At 44.1% G+C, this 21,191-nt stretch overlaps 1 protein-coding gene across 1 annotated transcript in view; it reads right to left on the bottom strand.

Annotated features, from left to right (window-relative positions):
- ALDH1A3 (aldehyde dehydrogenase 1 family, member A3) overlaps positions 1 to 18,096 on the bottom strand; it is a 28,669-nt gene extending 10,573 nt beyond the window's left edge. Inside the window, exons 1-7 of the mRNA XM_010024251.1 lie at positions 17,986 to 18,096; positions 12,489 to 12,629; positions 10,144 to 10,273; positions 8,490 to 8,551; positions 5,629 to 5,757; positions 3,132 to 3,245; positions 47 to 149 (exon numbers count right to left, since the gene is read on the bottom strand). Coding sequence (XP_010022553.1) covers positions 47 to 149; positions 3,132 to 3,245; positions 5,629 to 5,757; positions 8,490 to 8,551; positions 10,144 to 10,273; positions 12,489 to 12,563 — 613 coding nt within the window. The 5' untranslated portion in view covers positions 12,564 to 12,629; positions 17,986 to 18,096. The remainder of the gene's footprint in view (positions 1 to 46; positions 150 to 3,131; positions 3,246 to 5,628; positions 5,758 to 8,489; positions 8,552 to 10,143; positions 10,274 to 12,488; positions 12,630 to 17,985) is intronic.
- Between the last annotated feature and the right edge of the window lie 3,095 nt (positions 18,097 to 21,191).

Raw genomic sequence — 21,191 nt, 5'->3', positions numbered from 1 at the left:
TGCTCATAGTCTCTTACAGCAAATAAACACAGCAGCTAATACTTACGGTCTGCGTCTGCACACACAATGCAGGGGTTTTTCCCTCCCAGCTCTAACGTCACCCTTTTGAGGTTGCTTTTAGAAGCAGCTTCCTTGATCAGTTTCCCAACCTGTAGCATTGAGACACAAAGAGCACATGAGCTGTTTCCCATGAAAGTCTTAACTCAATGTGTCAAGTGTGACGCTGACAGGGTTAGAAGAGCCTGGTGGGCAGCTGAAGCAGGCAGAAGTCAGGGACAGCACTCTTAAACAGTTTGAGTTTCTTACTGCTGTAACGTGCTGGGTCAAAACCAGCCCCAGAATTAATGTTTGGTTTAGGCAGATCTGAAAGGGGTGGGCTATGTGGAGAGCTACAGGAACTGTGTCCTGAAGTTATCTGCTGCCCAGAGCTGCAGAACAAGGCATTTCCCACCCAGTGCAAGCTCGTGAGCAACACTGACAACCAACAGGGCTCCAAGGTTTGTGACTTATACTTTTAAAAGCTGGGAATTCAACTTCTTAGAGTAGATTTTGCCAAGGCAATGATAAGAACTCATTGTTCCTGTTACCACTCCCATACCAGAAAGCCATGTAGAGATTTTGACATTTAGGAGAAAACTACAGAAACTTGTTCCTTCCAAGGCAATACCTGAGGGTGTCGACAAACTCTGTCAAACTCTGCTGTGGCACTTTCTGCCCAGGAACCTGCTCTGGCCATCTGGTGGCATTTATCTGTCTACCCTCTCCTGAAGGGAGGGATTTACTCTGCTGCCAGGATTTAATCAAAGTAATGTCAAACTAAAGGGATTTCTTTTCCCCCACAGAAAAATTGTTTCCTCTCAGATGTTTTCCCCACATTCTGTCTGTGCTAGTTCTTTTTTTATACTGGTAACACCAAACCAGCAATTTCTCTTTCCATTTTAAAAATCGGAATTCCTCACAAGAGCATAAATCAAGCATCAGAATCATTTAGTAACCTAATTTTGTTAGAAACAGCGTTAGTTAAAACTAATTGGGAGCTTCAATTGTTAAGGCAGGTTATTTTTTCTAAGGACCTTCTATTCGAATGCCCTCATTTTGTAACTGACTTTCTTGTATTTTACTTTTGCACGTGCCAATCTTTACTTTATTTCTGCCTAAAATCACTCTGGAGTGGAGCTGTGAGCAAGGAAAGCATGGGGCAGCTTCTGGCAGCTGTAGGTCTACATTTCTCATGGTTTGCCTTTGTAACTCCAGCAAGGCTCCTGAACCTACCAGTACAGATCATCTTTAGGCACTCAGCAGCCTAGTCCTAGAGAGAGCAGAAGTGATGCATCATGGTGCAGATACACACAGGTTCACCAGAGGCATTCCTACAAGCTAGCTGGCTGGAGAGGAGTAAGTTAATATACTAAGGGAAAGAAAGAAATCTAGATGGGAAACTTCTCATGGAGTTTAAGCAAAGTGTTTCCAGGCTGGCCCTGAGCCCAAGCTGGGGCTTAAGAACTAAGTCAAAATATATTTTGAATTAGCTTCACTTCCTGGCTCAGAAACAGTAGCGTTATGCTGCAAATACAGCAGAGATGCAGCTGAACTCACAGATGGGTGGAGGGGGAAGAAAACACTTTTAAATTACACATACATTAGCAAGGAATCTGTCTCCCTTGGTGTTTCCTGCACACCCATAGATTAGGAAGACAAGCACAACATCTATATGAGTTTTTTGCCTACAGGCTCCAGCAGCAGAGATTTTCCTCCTCCTCCTAATCCACTGGATACTCCTTTTTCATTAAAAACCCAAACAGATCCATGTGGGCTGGATGAGTCTGTAAGTTTTATTGTTTTCACACAGCCAGTGTCTCATCTGGGCTAAAAGTTTCTAATCTAGGATTTGGAGAGAGCATGTAACTGGGTAAACTCCTAGATTAGAGAAACTACCAAGACAGTAAAAGCTCATTGTGAACTTCACTGTGTTTGTTTCCTTGATCCCGATACAGAAACAGGCTTAACACACCTTCTCCTATGGGATAAGCAAAGCAGTTAGCATATACTCAAAGCCACTAGATGGTACTGTTGTTAAACGCAGCAGTTTTTGAGTGTTTCGTTACTTTTACCGACCAAGAGTACCATTCGAGGTAATTTGTCATCATTATACATTTAGATTACACTCTGCAGTTATGAGAATAGACATAAGAATGGAAGAATTCGTAATTTCTCACCAAGAATAATGTTACTTAAAGAAATAAAAGAGAAGAGACTATTTGCCTCAACTGCACCCACTTGTGTCAGCATTTCCATTCTTTGGACAGAACCTCTCTTCAGGGGGTGAGTATATATTGCAAAGAAAATCTGGAGCAGTGAGTGGGAAAACGTTCCCATTTCTAAGCAAGCTTTTGTCTGAGGATTTTCTGTTTGCATGTCACAGCTGTGCTCAGTTCCATGGACTGGGACAAGCTACGTGGTCCTTTCCCCCATGCAAGTACAGAAGAGGACAGCTATAGGTGTCTGACAACACAGAGGTCTCACTTCCACTCCTCTCATAAGCAAAGCAGCTGTAGCTATTTACAGGAAGAAAACGAATAGAAGGTGCTTTACTGTACAGGTCTCAAAAGCAGCTCAAATGTTAATCCCATGCACGTCAGCAGAGGAAGCCTCGGGCACAGAGCCATGTTTTTATTTAAGTCCTAGTTTCTCAGAGGTAACTGAAGATGAGGAAGAATTGTTCAGGGCTCTGACTGACATGTTTTCCATCTGTACATGCTTGCAGGGCAGGACTGGCAGGGAAACGTGCCCAGAAGCTCCATCAGGTCAATGACATGATGCTAAGACATTGCCAGCCTCCCCTGTAGACTCTTGCCTTATGTCAGAGCATCTATTACTTACAGTTCTTACAGAAACGCAGTGGCTTGGCAAAACCAGTTTACAGAGATGTGGGATTGTCACAAACACAAGGACCTGAATTAGACAAATCCCAAACACTTCTGAGAAATCCTGTCATATGGAATGTGATGGAAAATGGTGTTGGATATAGAGAAATCACTGACATTTCATTGGTCCAGCCTTATATGGCTGACAGTTTTAGAAGAGAACGCAAAAAGGAACAGCAGGTGCTTTAGGAGGAGTCCATCACCTACCTTTGTTGATCCAGTAAAAGCAATTTTATCAATGCTGTGATGGGTAGAAATGGCAGCTCCAGCTGTGGGGCCGTAGCCTGGCACTATGTTCACCACACCTGGAGGGAAACCCACCTAAAACAGAGGTTAAATACAGCCCTGTAGAGAGATCATGAGCACCATGGAGATGATCTGCGCTCCTGAGAATGCAGTTCAGTTCTCAGGAAGCTTGAATTAGTTGTACTATGCTCCTTGTAATTAAGAATTGCAAGTTGCAGACAAGGAGCCCATACCAGCTACATTCCTGTTTTCCAGACTTTCCAGTAACATGGCTGCGTGCTACCAGCTGGAGTAGACATGGGTAGAGCTAACAGCCATGCTTTGGAAATGCCAAGTTTCAGTAAGAATTCTTGGAGAAGTCCCAGTTTCAAAAGAGAGTGAAATCTTCTGGCCAAACTTGGCCCCCAGCTACTGCTGTGCAGCTGGAGCCAAGGGATAACTGAATGAAAGTTTGTTTTGAACAAAGGTTGACATTTGTGGTTCTTCAGGGGCCAGAGGGATTAAGAAGTCAGTAAAACCTCACTAGATGATGGGGCTAATAAAACAGGAATACAAAAGCAGATGGTAACAGACGTATACCAGTTCCCACCACATTTACAACCTAGATTAGCCAGCTAGTAATTTTGCCAAAAGAGACAAATGGTAAAACTCTAGGTGAAATTCTAATGCGAGGAGAAGTGTGGGACTTACTGGTCTGGTTTTAGTTCCCGAAACAAGAGTTTCAACGATTATGCTTGTCTAGGTCAGCCCTCCCCTACTACTGATTGTGCAAGGTTGTTTTCCCTGCAATTTCTAACAATGGAATTGCAGGGTATTAAATATTCACTTCATTTATTGTGGCTTTTTAATGTAAAATCTCAATAACTGCAATTGCTCCTTCCCAACACATAAAAAATTGAAGTAATTGCTCATGTTAGCTTCTTTTTTTCCTGCTTTTTCTTTTCAGAAATCTGCAGGGTTTTCTTCTGTGGATGCAACAGTGATAAAAGTGAGTTGAACACAGTTTGCATCTTGGCTAATGAGTTTTCAAGAAAGCACTGCATGTCAAACTGAGCAAGTAATGCTGTTTGGAGTCAGCAGCAAAGCCACAAGGAAGTAAAAAAACTGGTTCAGGTCACCCTGAGCCAGAAAGTTTTTTCTGTTTTCTTCAGCAAAAAAGAAAGGGAAAATATTTTGGTTGGCCCAAAATTATTTCCTTGAACCTAACACATAACTTTGTTTTTGTGTTAACATCTTCTGCATCCTTTTAAAGAGGAAAATATACATATATATATATATATACACATACATAAATTAACTTATTCTTCTGAAAAGCTGCAAAGAATTCAGCTAATTTGGGGTGGAGAAAGGAGCATCTTCAAATAAAATTACTCGCTCTAATTACACTTCTGCCTCGAAGGACAACTGTGAGGAACAGGCAGCTTAGAATTTCAGCTCCAAAAATCGATTTAATCAGAATGGAATTGTTTTGGTTTGTTTTGTTTTTTTGGGGGGGATGCTATGCTTGTGTTTGGGGAGCTGCATGTCAGCGTGAAAAAAGCAGTGGCATGACAGGGCTAACAGAAATCATGGCAACTGCACTCTATGCTCCCTCATCTTGTGTAATCTTCTTAAGTCATTTAACTGTAGAAGATGCTTAACTGGTAGTATTTTTGCACTGCCTTTCCTGGCAGAAGAGCCCCAAGTGTCAGTTATTAACATATCCTTCTATTTACTCCCAGGCTAAGCCAAAAGCAGACAAAAATCAGCATTACCTTTTGACTGAGCCTAACAAACTTTTCCAGGTGAGAGGCAAAAGTGTCTCTACAACCCTTATAGTTTTCTCACAGTTAGTTACATATGTAGCTGTAGGAAGCTGATGTACTACTACAGTGCTGGAAGTACTACCACCACCTCAGTATGATTAATAGGTCTAAGGGCACCTGGCATCCTACCAACATTTTGGAATCCCAACCTATGATCTTCCCTTTATGTCAGTATGGAGTTGGCTTTACAGGCCAGACATAGACAACTTGTTCTATGAACTGCAGAAATGATGAAGAATTGTTTCCCATGGCACTCTGTCTTGGTTGAATTATCCCACTTAAAAATGGTATAAACACAACACTGCTGTCAAAACACACTCTCTTTGTCCTGTTGTCTAAGAAAACTGAGCTGTATTCTTTCCCTCATTTGGGAGAGGGGAAGACAAGGCAGAGGAATAAAAGCACCGGTTTTTCTCTCTGCAGCCTCCTGAGAAAGGAGAAAAACCTACAGGTTTTGTGATCTTTGCTCTCCCAACCAGTGCCAGTCATGAAGGCCTTTGTAAGCACAGACTGAAGACACAGGTTGTTCTCCCTTTCCTCTGTTAGGCTTTAACATCTTTAAAACCTAAAATCCTACAGTTTCAACTCAAAATATAGCCTTGCTTAAGACCTTAAAAGAACAGTACCTAGACAGGATGTTCAGATTTCCTTACCTCCTTGATCAGTGAGCCAATGTACAGCGATGTGAGAGGAGTTTGTTCAGCTGGCTTAATAACCAAAGTGTTTCCACAGCACAGTGCCGGTGCCATCTTCCAAACCAGCATCAGCAATGGGAAGTTCCACTGCAAGAACACAAGGCTGGTGGTCAGCTCAGCCTGGCACAGTCACCTACCCACATCCACACAGCATTTTCCCCACCTTCACACAGCACAGGGAGAAAGAAGCAACTGGGAGAACAGCCACAGGGAGAAGTGGCTGCTTACAAATCTGTGTTTGCTTGGAGTACGGAGTGTAACTTCCTTGATTTCCCCTGGAGATCCCAAATATTGCTGCCAGCCCTCATGCTAATCCTGTAAGTTGGACAAAGCTCTGCGTGATGTGACCTCATTCCTTACAGGAGTTTGAGCACACTTTGTATAGGATTTTGGCTGTTCACAGGAACTGGATTGGAAGCAGTGTCCTGATGCATCACTTCTGCACAGTGTCCTTATGTGGGGAATTACAGGGTGCAACTGCTCATCGAAAAAACCTCAGTTTTCTGTGTTAGGTGTTGGCTGAGCAGCTCAGTTATACAATATCATTCAATTCCAGGTTTATAACCAGGAAACTGCAGTGGGTTGTTCAGTCATGGAAATCCAGGGGAGGTCTTATACTCCCTTCAAATTGTAAATTGCTCCTTTCCAATTAGTTTTCTTATAAGGAATTAGGAACCAGTCCACATGAGTTTCCTCTGTGCTAATCTCTTTCATGGTCATGTGTATTTGTAGACCTTGGAGCCTAAGCAAGAAGTGGAAAATCTAGCTCACACTAAATCTCAAAAAGGTCATTTGGCAGCAGAAAGGATTTCTTCATTAAAAATAATTAATGCTGCTTTAGGGATGATGGAAGCAGGCCAACAGTAAGGGGGCTTCTTCTCAAGACTCAAGCCAAGGGCCTTCAGCTTTCAACAAAGAAGCCAAATATGTTAGGAATCTACAAATTCACACTTACAAATAAATTAGCAGTGTAGCTTTTAAGAAATGAGCTCTGTTCTAACCCAGCAGCCCTGAGACAAAGCAGAATTTAGTCTAATGTGCTATTCTTCAACTCGCCTCTCCCTCTTTCCCAGACTTGTTGTTTCAATGATCTCCAATGGCCACATCCCATGATTTGCCCATTTGTCTTTTTCTCCTAAGCCTTCTTTGAAGGCCTGACTTTGCAGCTTGAGCCATCCACACCTATACTACTTTTCTACACTTCCAGACCAAGATATAACTCCATTAGGAGCTTTCTGTTGCAGAATGGCTGGTGAAAGTAACAGTGAAGGACCCCAGGGCTGCCTCATAACATCACCTTGGGATAAAGTTCAGTCATAAGCTGCACTTTCTAAGAACTTCCCTTGCTAAGAACATTGGTTTCAATATAGTCAAGCCACAGGAAAAAAGGGAGGACTGGTAATTGGTGGAGGGAGACATATGCTGAGTAGTGACAGAATCTCTTTAAATCAAGTAGGAATATACAAACCCACAGACTGCTGGCGTTAGAGATCAAACTGGGGAAAGAATTGAAGGGGATTTGTTCTAAGTAAACTGAAGACAGATGTGGTTTTGTTGACCCCAATCATCCTTTTTACAAACAGTGTTGAACTTGAGTCAAATTTGGTTCTGTACTTTCTGTTGTATTTATGGTTGATGGAGGGTCAACCTGAAATACTAGAAGTCCTACTATGTCCCCTTATAGTGGCCTTCCAAAGCAACCAACATGTAGGCTTTTAAAGGGATAGTTTCCAAAGCACTGCTGAGCGCCAAAGGTGGCTGAATGTGACAGGAAGATACCTTTTTATTTGTGATCGATGTGAGGAACCTGATGGTTTGATCAGAAGTCATAAATTCTAGTAGCTCACAAGCAGTCACATTGCTTCGTCAGCCAGAAAAGCCATGCAGAAGTCATCAAGCCAAACAACTGACAACTAGTACCAACCATCTCCCACTTTGCCTCCCCCTGTTGTTGCTAAATAGACTGTACCATCTTAACACAAGGATATAAACTCAGTTCTGCAGAAGGAAAAAGCAGAATTTCCCCAGATATCTTTGGCAACTGGTCCAGACCCGGTATTCCCAGGGTCTGGCAAATCCAACACCCCACATGCATTTCTTTCAGTCTCTCCTATAACCTTATCCCAAATGTCAAAATCTTCAGTGGACTTTTATTGATCCAAGTATCCAAACAGAGAATCTTGACACACCACCATCTGCCTTATGACCTGTAGGATATCACATTCAAAGCATTTTACAGCCAGGCAGGAACAAACTATATCTCCTGTGTAGCTGTAAAGTCTTCCTGGCTGTCTGTTAAAACAGAGCAAGTGATACACACTAGAACTGAAGGTATTCCAAGAACTAGCCACACTGTCCCCTCAAGCAGAGAATGAGACCTCAAGGAAAAGAAAACTATTCAGTGAGATTTAATCACAGAAAGCTCAGAGAACAGCCAGGCATTATTAATAATGGACATGATGTAAAACTATGCATCAGCACTAGGCAGCATAAAGCCATCACATGTAATGACAAGATGGTTGTCCCAGCAGTGCAAGAGTTGGAGAGCTCTGACTGGTCTCTGGTGGCTGGTGTCAGCCTTAAAGAGGAGCAGAGCATCTGATTATTTGACCCACCCTTCCATTGCAGAGGACTTTGTGTTGCCAAGAGCAATTGGCACAGGGGTAAACCAAGAAACTACATCAGGCAACTGAGATGGGAGTTCCCTGCAGAACAGCTGTACTTAACTAGGAAGCGAATGGCTGCAGTATAAGATGGGCAGTGCATGTGTAATTCTTACAGTTCTAAGAGAGATACAGGGCACCATCACTGCTACTTACTGGAGTTATAGCTCCACAGACACCCATAGGTTCGTGCCTGGTAAAACAGACAAAGTTGTCATCTGCAAGACAAGAATGAAAGACCAGTCAAAACCATTGCAGCTACAGCAAGAGTGTAACACAACTGCACACTAACAGGCCGGGGACAGAACTAAAACCATATTAGACAAAGAACCCTGTATCTGTTTATCTTAACTCATGTCTCTGGGACACCCCAGGTGGATGAAGATCTCCAAGAACAGGTCTTGTGTTAGCTCAAAAGCCAAACACTGCTCATGGTCACAGTGGAGCCTTTAAAACCAGAGGTAATTCTTTCTGCAGACTCCCTGTGTTGAGGCTAAGGGGAGGGTAACTCCCACACTGAAAAGCCAGCACAAATTTAATTGAGATTGTTCCCCACTGGAAGAAGCAGAGCACTTGTCTCCCTGAGGGGGAGAGTTTTAAACCCATTTTGTATAGGAATCATAGTCAGTGTAATAGGAATTGCACTTCTGGTAAGAAATCACAAAGAGATGAAACTCTGGACTAATGTAATACCATTCATCTTAAAATACTGCTATTCTTCTTTCAAAGGAAAAACAGGGAGGACATTTTCCTTATAAATTCACTCTTGCTGAAAACCTACTTTCATTGGGAAGATCTGACAGAAAACATGAACACTTCTAATTACAGTTTTTGGAAGTGATCTCAAATCAGGACAAACAAGCAGTGTCCAGGCAAGCAAAGCTTCACATCTCAGTTTATATGACTGGCATTGCTCCCTTTGCTGCCTGCGTAGACTGAACCAGTCCAGCCCTTCAGAGCCCTTCCTCTGGTGACTAATTTTTGTCTGCAGTGCCTGTCCTTCATCCAGCCTCAGTGATCACCCCCATGCAGGGACAAAACAGGCTGATTTTGAAAATACATGGGCATCCTTTGTCTTAACTTGTTCTCTCCAAAACCATAGTTGAACTCATACAGCTGAGACACAGTGTTCTCTCTGTCCCTGCCACAGCAGTGCAGTGGGACTGCTCCAGCTCTGCAGCCTAGCAAACGTGCTGGGAAAAGTTTAAGTGTCAGAAAAATCCAAGAGCTCAGGCTTTGGCTCCTGAGAGGAGGCAACATCTCAGACCTTCTCTTTAATAAAATTTAAGATAAATCACTACATGCTCTCTCTCAACATCTCATCTCAGCACTGTCAGGGATGCAGGAGCATCAGTGAGGTGGGAGACACTGGTGAATTCCACATCAATGCTCTACCATATCCCTGTGGCATCTAGGACAGCACAAGCTCTGCTGATTTCATTCAATTCTCCCTAGGAAACCTCCATCCTTACAATCCCCAGCATCTTAATTCATGTCAGTGATACCTAATAAATACACTCCCCTATAATGTGTGGCTTTCTTCTTTAAGAATTAGATTGAATTTAAAACCAAAAAGGTTTCTCTGTTAAAAAGGCAACAAAAGAGCCTATCCATTATTTTCCATAGATCTACCCAGGCATTCCATTGTTCTCCCATTAGTTCAAACCTTGAAACACATCTACTTAAAATGCATCCTGAGACAGAAAGGAAACGTGGGCTATTTTTCAGAAGCAGACCTTTCCATGCATCTCCTCCCACCCCTTGAGCCTGATCCCATCCCAGCTCTGAAACTGGGTCTGAAGAAACTCACCCACTGGGATAGTTCTGCCCTGGATTTTATCAGCCCATCCAGCGTAATATCGGAGTGTTTTTATACAACCTTCCAGGTCAATGAAATAAGCCTGCAGAAAAGGTTTTCCTGTGTCCATTGTTTCCAGGGTCTGAAACAAACAAATTGCATCAATGCTAAAGTGGGTTTTCTTAAAATAAAAAGCAGTTTTAGAGGAACTCCTCAATTTTATTTTGCCTTGTGCTGCAGACATGGGGTTTCTTTCCTTCTGCTTAGATTTGTTAATACAAGTAAGGTAGAAGGGAGACTAGACCAAATAACCCTGCTGCATGCATGAGTAACTTGCCTTGTGCTCTCATTGCAATCACTGAACATCATCCAGAAGCCCCCAGAAGGTGGCTGTGGATGGGATCCAGGGCTGTGATCTGGGGCACTGGTCAGCAATGATGTGTCATGACTTCACTCTAACTGACCCTCCAATGCAGATGTTCTGCATTCCAGATGGTGTCACTCAAATCAGACAGATCCACTTTTTATTTGAAAATCTATTTTTTTCTCCTTGACAGCCCTAAACCCAACCTCTGAAAAGCCTCTTTTGTTCACAGGATGATAGAAAACACCTTTTTTGGTTTGTTTCTTTTTTAAAAAAACCCCAGAGTTCTGGTAAAGCAACCTTTGGGCTCAGGATCATTCTGAGACTAAGGCAAGGCAGGAGTCACTTCACTGAAGCTGCACTGATGCTGAGCAGCTCTAACTGAAGTCCGGTCTGGGCCTGTGTCCTTCTCACTGTTCTGGATATTAGCTCAGTGAATGCTTTGTTCTCTACGCAGGTCATTAAATTGGGATATTGGTGCAAATGGCCAGCACATCCATAAAGGAAGTACTATCCCTTGTGGTAGATTGAAACATCTTTGTTTACATATGAAGTCATACCCTGTCATCTTCCACAGATATTAGGGTCCAAACAGACATTCCCCTTGGAATGACCAGGATTGTTATCCACTCTGGATGTCTGCTAAACTGACTGATTTTTATAAGTCATTACTTAGCATGCAGCCAAGGCAGCTAGGGCTGGTTTTCTGCAGTAAAAACAACAATGCCAAACGAGCCCTCCCAGATCAGAAGGACAGCAGAGAGCTTGAAATGAGTGTCCTGGTTATGGAAAAAGGAGGGTCCTCTGGAGTCACATCAAAAAGTGAGCAGAAAATGAACAGGGCATATTCACACACACTTTTTTTCCTCCCCTTTTATTTGCTGGCCAGAACTGCCTTCAGACCTGGATGCTTTGGTTTTATCCTGCTGAAACTGAAAGCTTTCATGTGGTTAAGAGACATTGTGTTGGGAAAACAGACACAGCTCTGAACAGTCACGCAAGTACGGACTCCTAAGAACTTCCCATGTATATTAAGTCCTACTGACCTCAGTGGGACACTGGCTCAGGCACATACAGATCTAACAGCACTGAATGTCACAAATGCCATTCCCCTGAAGATAAGCAGAGCCAAAGTGCAGCACTGAACTAGTCACTGCTCAGGTCCATGATCTTAGGTATGGACAGACAGCAGCTCTAAGCTGAGAGATGTTAAGATCTGTGGGTGTGATATGGAAAGATGTAAAAGGCCTGTGGAGTCTAAAGGCTTATACCAACCGCAGTGCATTTTAGCTTGGGTCCTGCTCCCTTTGTTCTGCACCAGAAGGACTCCTTCAGGATGGGATGAGGAATCATTAGCCACAGTTCTTCAGTGCACATCCAAACTGAAACAGCTTCAGGGCTATAATGCTATTTTCCTGAGCCAGTACATTTAGCAGGGAAAGAAACAGTTCCCACTTATACACATTTTAAACTTTGGATGACATCCAGCAAGAGTCTCTTTCCAGCCCCCCATTTTAGGGGAAGCAATTTGCACAGGAGCCAAACTGGCCTTGTATTTTTGTAATGAAGAAGGACCAGGTCATTTGTGGTGGTTTGGGGTTTTTTGTTTGGTTTGGGTTTGTTTGTTGGTTGTTCTGTTTGGGTTGGTTTGTTTTTAAGATAAGAGCTGGGAGACAGCTATGAACATTGATGCCTTAAACTGAAAAAGAATACGTTTATTGCTTTGAAAAATTAGTATCTGTAATCACTTCCATAACTAGCTAAAGTTTTAGAGAAGCCAACTATATAGACAAACTAGCAACCTTCTTCCAAGAGCCCTAAAATCATCCTGCAGAAAGAAGAAGGTAAGCCATGTCTCCTGCATGGACTCTTCTACCCTTCATGAAGGGAGAGAAAAGAAAAACATTAGGTAGCTATGGATGCAGCAATATCAGAGGGCTGGAGCTGAATTCCAGCCAACTGTTGCTGGTTTATCACTGCTCACAGTACTTACTGCCAGGATGACTCTGTCCCGCTCAAGAAGATCAGCCAGCTTGTGCAGGAGTCGTCCTCTGCTTAGGGCATCCATCTGTCTCCATGGAGAACCCCTCTGGAATGCTGCCTTTGCTGCTTCCACTGCATTATCCACATCAGGCTAGAGCAGCCACACACACAAGAAAACGTTAAGTTACAAGGAAGGAGCTGGACAATGGCAGAGAAACCCTATCAGGCTGCTTCCTAGATGATGTGGTGGGTAATACCAAGTTGTCTGACAAAACCACTTCCATTTTACTCTTGGATTTGAACCCAAGCCTGCAATATATTTTGGGCTTGGCCTGGACTCATAAACAACCTTGAGGTCAAAGTACCAATAGGGTCTTTCAAAGGGAATTTTATGCAACTGGTGTGTTTATAAACTAACCCAAATTCATATTTCTGCTGATACAGGATATAAGTGACACTGGGGAAGGATGGAGAAACAAGAACATAGAATCATTTAAGTTGGAAAAGACCTTTATGCGCATCAAGTCCAACCATTAACCCAGCACTGCCAAATCCACCACTAAACCATGTCCCATCATTCCACTCCACTGGAACTCATGCCAGTAACAGTTAACACAGTAAAGTTCCCTTAGATCCTAGATCACACTTCCAGAACATTTCACCAGATGAGAAGGGTCTTACTGTTCAATGCTTCGACAAAGGCATTTCACCTACAAAGACTTCGTGCCACTCTCCCTTCCCCTGACATCCCCAGGGAAGCTTCATGCATTTGCTCTGGCCACAGCATGCCCTGGACTCCTCCCTTCTCCCTACATACACTGATTAAAAGTGAAGCCAAGGGCAATGTCCTGACCCAGTGAAATCAATGGGAACACTGCCATCAACATCCACAACCCAAAGCATACATAAAGCATGCCTCACCCTGGCTTTGGACAGAGTCCTGCTCTATGTAATGTCTGGCACAGCCCTCACCCCACTTTGCTGATGGAGAACTTGCACCTCACCACAATATGTGGCTCAAGGGGGTAGGAAAGGAGGGAGGGTTTCAGGCTTTTGTCATTCCTCATAGCATTTCTCCAGTTGTTCTCATTTATGTCTTATCTCAAGTCTCATTTGGATACAATTATGAAGTAAGCCTCTGCACTGATCCAACAGGGTCTGGCCATTCTCTCCTCATGGGGAAGTGTGTGGTGCTCAACCAAGAGAAAAATGTTATGGGGATACATGTTGCCTTCTTACAGCAAAAGTTCATGGACAAAACAGCAAGTTGTCACCCAAACTTACACTAAGTTTGGCTCCTTTTCTTTGCAAGAACATTACACAGCTTTGAAATAGTCTGACTTATACTGCTGGGAAAATAAATCCACCCCTTGGAAGGGCACTGATGGGGAAACCATTGTAGGAGACTTGTGCCCATATAGGGGGTTCAGAATGGCTCTGGTCAAGCCAAGGGTGCTGGCAAGCAAGTTGTCACCCAAACTTACACTAAGTTTGGCTCCTTTTCTTTGCAAGAACATTACACAGCTTTGAAATAGTCTGACTTATACTGCTGGGAAAATAAATCCACCCCTTGGAAGGGCACTGATGGGGAAACCATTGTAGGAGACTTGTGCCCATATAGGGGGTTCAGAATGGCTCTGGTCAAGCCAAGGGTGCTGGCAAGCAAACAGCCACTGCACAGGCAGGTCTCTACTGCCTGGGCCCCACCACCCACAGGCAGAATGAGCCTTCAGAGTGTTTCACTTCAGTTGAGTTGATCTGGATTCAAACTGGCACATCACAAAAGCCAGAAGGCACCACCAGCCACTGCACACTTACATACTCCCCATCCTGCCTGCTGGAATGAAGGCTGCAGCTGAAGGAGGGCAATATTTTAAGTGACAAAGCAGACAATGAAACACAAGAAGTGTGTCAGGTTTAAATTAGTCTTCCCTTAGCAGCAATTAATTAGCTTCTGTGACCAGGCTTGGAGCACTGATGTGGAAAGCATTGAGTCTGCACTGGCACAGGCCACAATACAACATGCCTTTGGTACTGAGGGTCCCACTACCCTGACACTCACAGAACACAGATGAGATGGCTTACGGGCAGAGAACTTCAGTGCATGCTCACATTTCCCCCATCCTCTAAACATGGGAGCACCCGAGCCCTGCTGTAGCTCCTGCAAATACTAGTTGGCTTCATTCTTGTCTCTTCTCAGACATAGTGGGTACACAGAGTGGCCTGGAGGCTGTAGTCATAATCACATAAGCAAAAAGGCTTTCTCAAATCACCCTCAGAAGCAGCACCACCAAGTGAGATCTTGCGAGTCTGCACAGCCTCAATAGGCCTGTGAGACCAGCAGAAACAAGGAAATTCTTCAGGAAGGCTGAAATACCATTCTTAATCCATCCTGTTATGACTAGGCGTTAGGGGAGCCCGAATGGCATGTTCATTGCAGGCATGTTGCAATAGGTAGGCACAAGGCGTGACAGACTCATAACTGTCAAGGTGCCAGGGACACGCTGTGCATCCCGGTGCTCAGTTCTGATCTACACAGCTTTACTGAGCATTACATAAAAAAACCCACTAAGAGAATATTAAGATTACAAAGTCAAACACTGCAGCCTTGGGAAATGCCTGCAAACCTTCATACCCACCTTGCACGTTTGCAGTACGATACAACCCCCAGTTACACAACCATGTACTATTTCCCCCTTGAACAAACTCACACTGTTCTTTGTTCTAATCCACCTCCTTCACCTTCCTCCTCTACATCAAGTCCTGCTCATCGCTGCTCCATTTCTATCCTGCTTCATCCTCTCTCCTGCCTCAGCAGCACAGTGGAGACCATCATCTCGCTCTCTGAGCAGGAAAAACGCCTGCAGAAAAGCCTTGCTCTGCTTCATGCTCAGCGTGCACAACACTGCTTCCATTTGTCCAGTAATGAGAATGCCAGGGATGAGCACAGCCAGTAGAGACCATCTGTCATCAGTTCAATTACTAACTTCTTTGAAAAGCCTCCAAATGCACATCTTTGGAAAGGCACTTTCCCAACATAGGGCATTAGCATGCCACAGTTTCTCAATTAGAAGAGGTTCTCTGACCTGCTCTGCTGCAAACACTCTACACATTGCATTGCTGTAACTTTTGAGCCCAAGTTCAAAACAGCTACAAACAGCATCTTAACAGCCCAAAGCGTCCAAAAACATTGGGGGCACTACGAGTAGGTATAGGGAATAATACTGATGCAGCCTCTTACCTCAGCCTGTCTTCAAGTGCCAGGGAAACAACAATGACACGAGTATTTCTGCCTTCACATGGCAACAGCAAGACAGGGTGGCAGTTCTGGGCAAACACTTGGACACAAAGCTGTTATTTGGGAGGCAAAACGTCTCCAAGCATCCAGTCAAAGAACGGGTCATTTTATTTTCAGTGTTTCTTTCTCCTTTATCGCCCAACTATCCCATCAAGGGCAATCCTATCTTCAATTCTATAACTAAAGAACAAACAAATCCTTTGCTCGTAGCCTCATAAAGCACTGGCCAAGTTTCAGCACCAGACTAAATTGTCATTGCTTGAGGTATCAGTTGCCAGATTCTCACCCCTCACGTGCAGCCTAAGCAAAACACACTCTGCAAAGCCACGGAGGGGCAGGTTTCTGTTCAGGGGTAAGAAGTGGAGTCCTGCTCTGAAAGCAGAGCCAAAGCCAGTACCAGGAACTGCCACTCCTATGGTGGTACTGACCAGCACAACCAAGTATGGTGGCACATGGGGACAAGACACTGGAAAGCACCAAACAACTCACCACTTCCTGTAGTTAACTCCAATAGACTGGAGAACTAGATGATCTTAAGGTCCTTTCCAGCCCTAACTATTCTATGATTCTAAGTGTGATGTAAAGAGGTAGAAAGAAGAGATTTTCAGCACCCAAGGCGCAACTAACTTACATTCTTGCCTGCCATTACTCTATGCACCAAGGAGTCAGCCACGATGCTGAGTATCCACAGGCAGAGGGCTCCACTGACTGGCCCCAAGGAAAGGTTTACACCTCTGCAAGCTAGAAGCTGAAAGTTATCCTTGGATTCAGGCAGGGACAAGTCTCAAGGAGACAAGCAGCAAAACTGGCCTTTTAGTTCTGCATAACAATTTTTGTTAACCAAGTCATGAAGAGGCAGGCTTGAAATACTCATGTAATGCTCTATAACTGCTTGAGGACACACTTAGCTCAGGGAACAACAACATCATGGTTCCTGCCTAACAAAACACAGTTGCATCAGAATTTGCTTCAGCTCCACTGTTTACATGCCACTGCAATTAAACACAGTTGTGTCCTACCCAGCTAGTATAAAGCAATTACACATAATGTTTGGTTATGCCTCAACATGTAATTGCCCCATGGATGCACAGACCCTCTATGGCAATCAGAGGCTGCTTTAGTGCCACCCAAAAGAACAGCTACCTTAAAGAGTATTTGGGCGCAGGCTGGAGACTTGTATTGCCAAGCAAGTTTGCTCCCATCTTCAGAAGGGTCAGGCTCTATACTCTACACAGTGTAACACATTAAACACATTGCCCCTCCACAACTGGTACCAGTCCTACTAAGAAAAGATCCCCAAGGCAGCTACCTGGCTGGAAACCAGGCATTGGGCCTCACAAGTGATGGGCAAGCTTAGGTACCAAGAAAAAGATACCCAAGTGCAGGCAGAACTGCCCACACTGCCCATCACTTACTGTCCAACAGCAATAAGCAGCCCAAGCCCTGGTACAGCAGAAAAGCTGTGATTCATCTCCCCATGACTGCAAAACGCCAGCTCTTTCCCATAGATCAGGCCAGTTGGCCCATACATGATGAGCTGTTTTGGACAAAAAGTGTCACATCTGATCATTCCTCACCTCAGACTATTACCAAACCCAAGCAGTTATGTCCCAGGCTAATCTACAGCACACCAGGGACTACTAAAACTCTTGAGAGATACTGGTTTGCTTTTAACTGAGTTGCCACATTTGTACAGGAGGCCAGAACCCATGACGCCAGTTGGAAAAGCAGCACTACATCTCTAGTAGGAAGTGGGCAGTGTTTGCATGACTGAGCTTAAGTTCTCTCAAGTACTCATATTTGTTGATGGTGTTTAAAAAAGGGTAAGTTTCATCCAGTGTCTCCAACAGAATGCCATGCAGCTTGTGTATAACCACTCCCAGCTCAAAGCCCAACTTGTGTCAGGGATGTGCATACACTATCACTGCTATTTCCTCAGACTGGTTGCTTCCTTCCAGGATATAAAACAAGAACAATGCTGAACCTCATCCCTCTGACAGTGCTCAGCAGGCAGTTCCTACCAGGGATAGTGACTCTGCCAAGTCAGACAGGATTGATCCCACCCAGTGTAATTCTTGAGCAGCACATCTAGTGTCCCAGACCTCCAGGTTACAGCCTGGCCAGATGTATGTTGTCATTAGAAGCCACCTTTTCCTCTGTGTGCTTCCCTACAAAAGGAAGTCCCTTGGAACTTGTGTTTTGCACTTACCTTGTCTCCTTCCTCTACATCACAAATCTTCTCCAGTGTTGAAGGGCTGTAGGTGGGGAATTTCTTTCCACTTGTAGACTCGTGCCATTCGTTGTTAATAAATATCTGAAAAGAGAGCAAGGGGAGAGGGATGGGGAAGAGAAAGGGAAAAAGTTATGCAGATAATGCAAATAGATCACAAGTACTCCTCAAAGGTCCCAAGGCTCTTCAGTTTCCATTGATGGCAGGGTCAAGGATGTTCAGTCTCTCTCCCAGGGAGACTACGATACAGGCAGCTTTTATCCAAACTAGAACCTGAGGTAGAAAAAGTCTTCATGCATCCAGTTAGTTTTGAGCAAGAGGAGGACAGAGGATGGGGCCCACACAGTGTAACACCATAATTTGGCAATGAGAAACAGACAGTTTTTGAAATGCATCTCCATGGGAACAGCAAACAGACACCAAGAGAAACTCGTATGGTTCAGGCAAAAGGAGCCCCTTGTTACATGCTACAATTGAAATGTCAGCGTACAATATTACTTGGTTGTTTGTGTCCTGCCCTGGGCTACTTCCACAACTTGCCCCCTCCCAGCACTGTCCAGAGAAGGGGAAGTACTGGCTTGGTTCTACCCCACCGTGCCTTGTCACAGGCTAGATGGAGCCTCCCACATCACTTGGAGTCATCTGTGACAAGATTTAAGTGTTTCAAAATATTGTATTTCTAGAGCAAGAACAAACAGTCCCGGCGTTGCGTAACTGAAAATGCATTAAATACTGGAGTGTTGTTACTCACTGTAAACAGAACATGAATACCTATAGACAATTAATTGATTCAACATGCATCTTATCCATGCTCTGATCTAACTTGGCAGTGTTATATTTTAAATATACTTTAAATAAGATTAGATGAAGTAATCTTTATTAGTAGCCTGTTAGCGGCTGTAAGCAAGTACTTCTACTTGGAAGTCATCCACATTCACAATCTTGTTTATGAGTCTCTACACACCACCAGGAGATTAATGTTGCATCCCTTACATTCGGAATTCCCACTGCCTTGGGTCATGGTTTTCTTTCCTTGGGCAGCTTTTTTTTTTTTTTCCTGAAAAGAGTTTCTCGTTACTCTTTCTGCAAAAAGCATCTGAGATTCTGTTGTGGAGAAGCTGCACTTTTGGAGCCACCTGTTTCAGACAGGCCGAGAAAAAGCAATTTCGCCGAAGAATGTTGCCAAGTGAAGTCACAAGAAAAGATACAGTGCTAGAAATATTAACTGGCTTGACACCAACGCTCCCAAACTACCTCTGTTTCCAAGTCCTGCATCTTAATATTTACATATTTTAATCTCAATTGTCCTTTGTTTCACTAATGAAGAAAGTCACATTATAGATGAGATATGAGGAACTAAAGTTACAGCATCAGGTATATGCTCACAAACCAGGGATTGGGAAGGACATCAGTTTTCCTCCACATTCAGCATTAATTCTATGTGAGAGGGTTGGGATGGGAAAGCGATGTTCCTATGAGAAGCAGTAAAACACAAGACTGACAGGATCAGGCTGTTTTAAATGTAACATATACATTGGCATCATTCTGGGAATCACACCACATAACCCAAGTCTCTAGTGCCAGGAGTTAGTGCAGAACAGCGTATCAGCCGTTCATGCTTCATACCCAGGATTTGAGACAGGGAATTGTGGACAGATCACTTCCATCACACATCCATGACAAGCATTAAGCTGCTCTATAAGTAAGATCTTTGTTGAAAACTTTTGCTATCCCCCAGCCCCGTAACTGGTAGAACCAGGAATAAACCCCTCTGCTAAGCAGGGGAGAGCGTGCCGTCAGCTGTACACATCTGGTGAAGCTCAGGGCTTTTAGAAAACCCCTCGCAGTTTTATGAACACTGACTGCTGCTCATTATTTTCTCAGATGCACTGGGAGCATCAGATCAAGTGTCAAATTCACACTTTTAATTAACATTGGTTTCCACTTTTAAGAGACTACCTTGATACCTCTAGTGCACAGAGTCTTCAGTAAAACTCTGGAGAATAAAAAACTCATGTGTTTTAAAACATACATGGCTGCAGGATTAGATCCCTAAGGAGTATTTAGAAGTGTTCACAACAATAAAAATAACAAAAAACAGAACATTTGGATGTTTAAGAACAACTTTAATGGCTGTGTCCATTTTGGATGCAGGAAAGAGCTGTTTGTGCAGCATTACACCATTCCGCAATCAGCAGCTGCAGATCCAATTTGCTATTAAATGACAAGTTTATCTTACAGAGAAATAAAGTCAATAAATTTGGAATGTTAACAATTAATCTAGTCCGGTGATTACCACTAACTGCTAATCTGTTCAGCACTTCAGATTGCACAATTCAAATCAACACCTCGCTGGATAAGCTATCACTGTTTACTGCTTCTCACTGCAAGAGAATGAACTTCACGTCCTGCCTTTTATTTTTAATACAGAAACGTAACAGCCATTAATACACTCATGCAGCCCCTCCAGCTCTTTTAGTCCAGGAACATCATTCAGGTCATGGCAGTCAAGGCTCCCCAGCAGCATAACCAGCTGGGATGTTTTCCCCACTGCACAAGGCAGCAGGTCAGGCTGTTGGGGAACAAAAAGGCGACTCTGCTATCGCAGAGCTACACTAGTTGGGAAGCCAGGATTTCAGCAGCGGTGCTCAGCTCCACACCAATGCCAGCCTCACCTCTGGAGGACAAAGTGACCACACTCAGGAGCCTTTGGTTAAACCTGGAAGGTCAGGAATGACTGAAAGGAAGCTCAGTGGAAATGGAGAGGTGCGGGTTTGTGCTGCCTGACTCCTCATCCCATCGGGAAGCCATGGAGGAGCTCTGTTGGGATGGCGAGCCACCAACAATACATGTATTAACACCACTCCAGGGCAGCTCCAGTCCCATCACGGAGCCCTTCCACAAGGGCCAGTCCTGTAGGACACTGTCTCTCCTCTACACTCCTGCATTCACCAGGACCCAAACCCACCCTGGCACTGACCCCGCACCCAGCGGACCCCATCCCACCACATGGGAGCTCCACTCCAGGTCAAGGACAGCAGAACACATCCCAGACAAGCAGCTTCCTCATGGATAAACCCCTTCTCACCTCCGCCCGGGCTCACCCCATCCAAATCCGATTTCACTGAGCGCCAGCGTGATGCTAAAAGCATTGACCAGGTGGGTCTGCGAGCACCGCGCTTGGG

Source organism: Nestor notabilis, unplaced genomic scaffold, assembly GCF_000696875.1.
Source record: "Nestor notabilis isolate BGI_N333 unplaced genomic scaffold, ASM69687v1 scaffold30201, whole genome shotgun sequence".
Classification (NCBI taxonomy): domain Eukaryota; kingdom Metazoa; phylum Chordata; class Aves; order Psittaciformes; family Psittacidae; genus Nestor; species Nestor notabilis.
The sequence above is the reverse complement of the archived record's forward strand: the minus strand, read 5'-3'. Positions and strand labels throughout refer to the sequence as shown.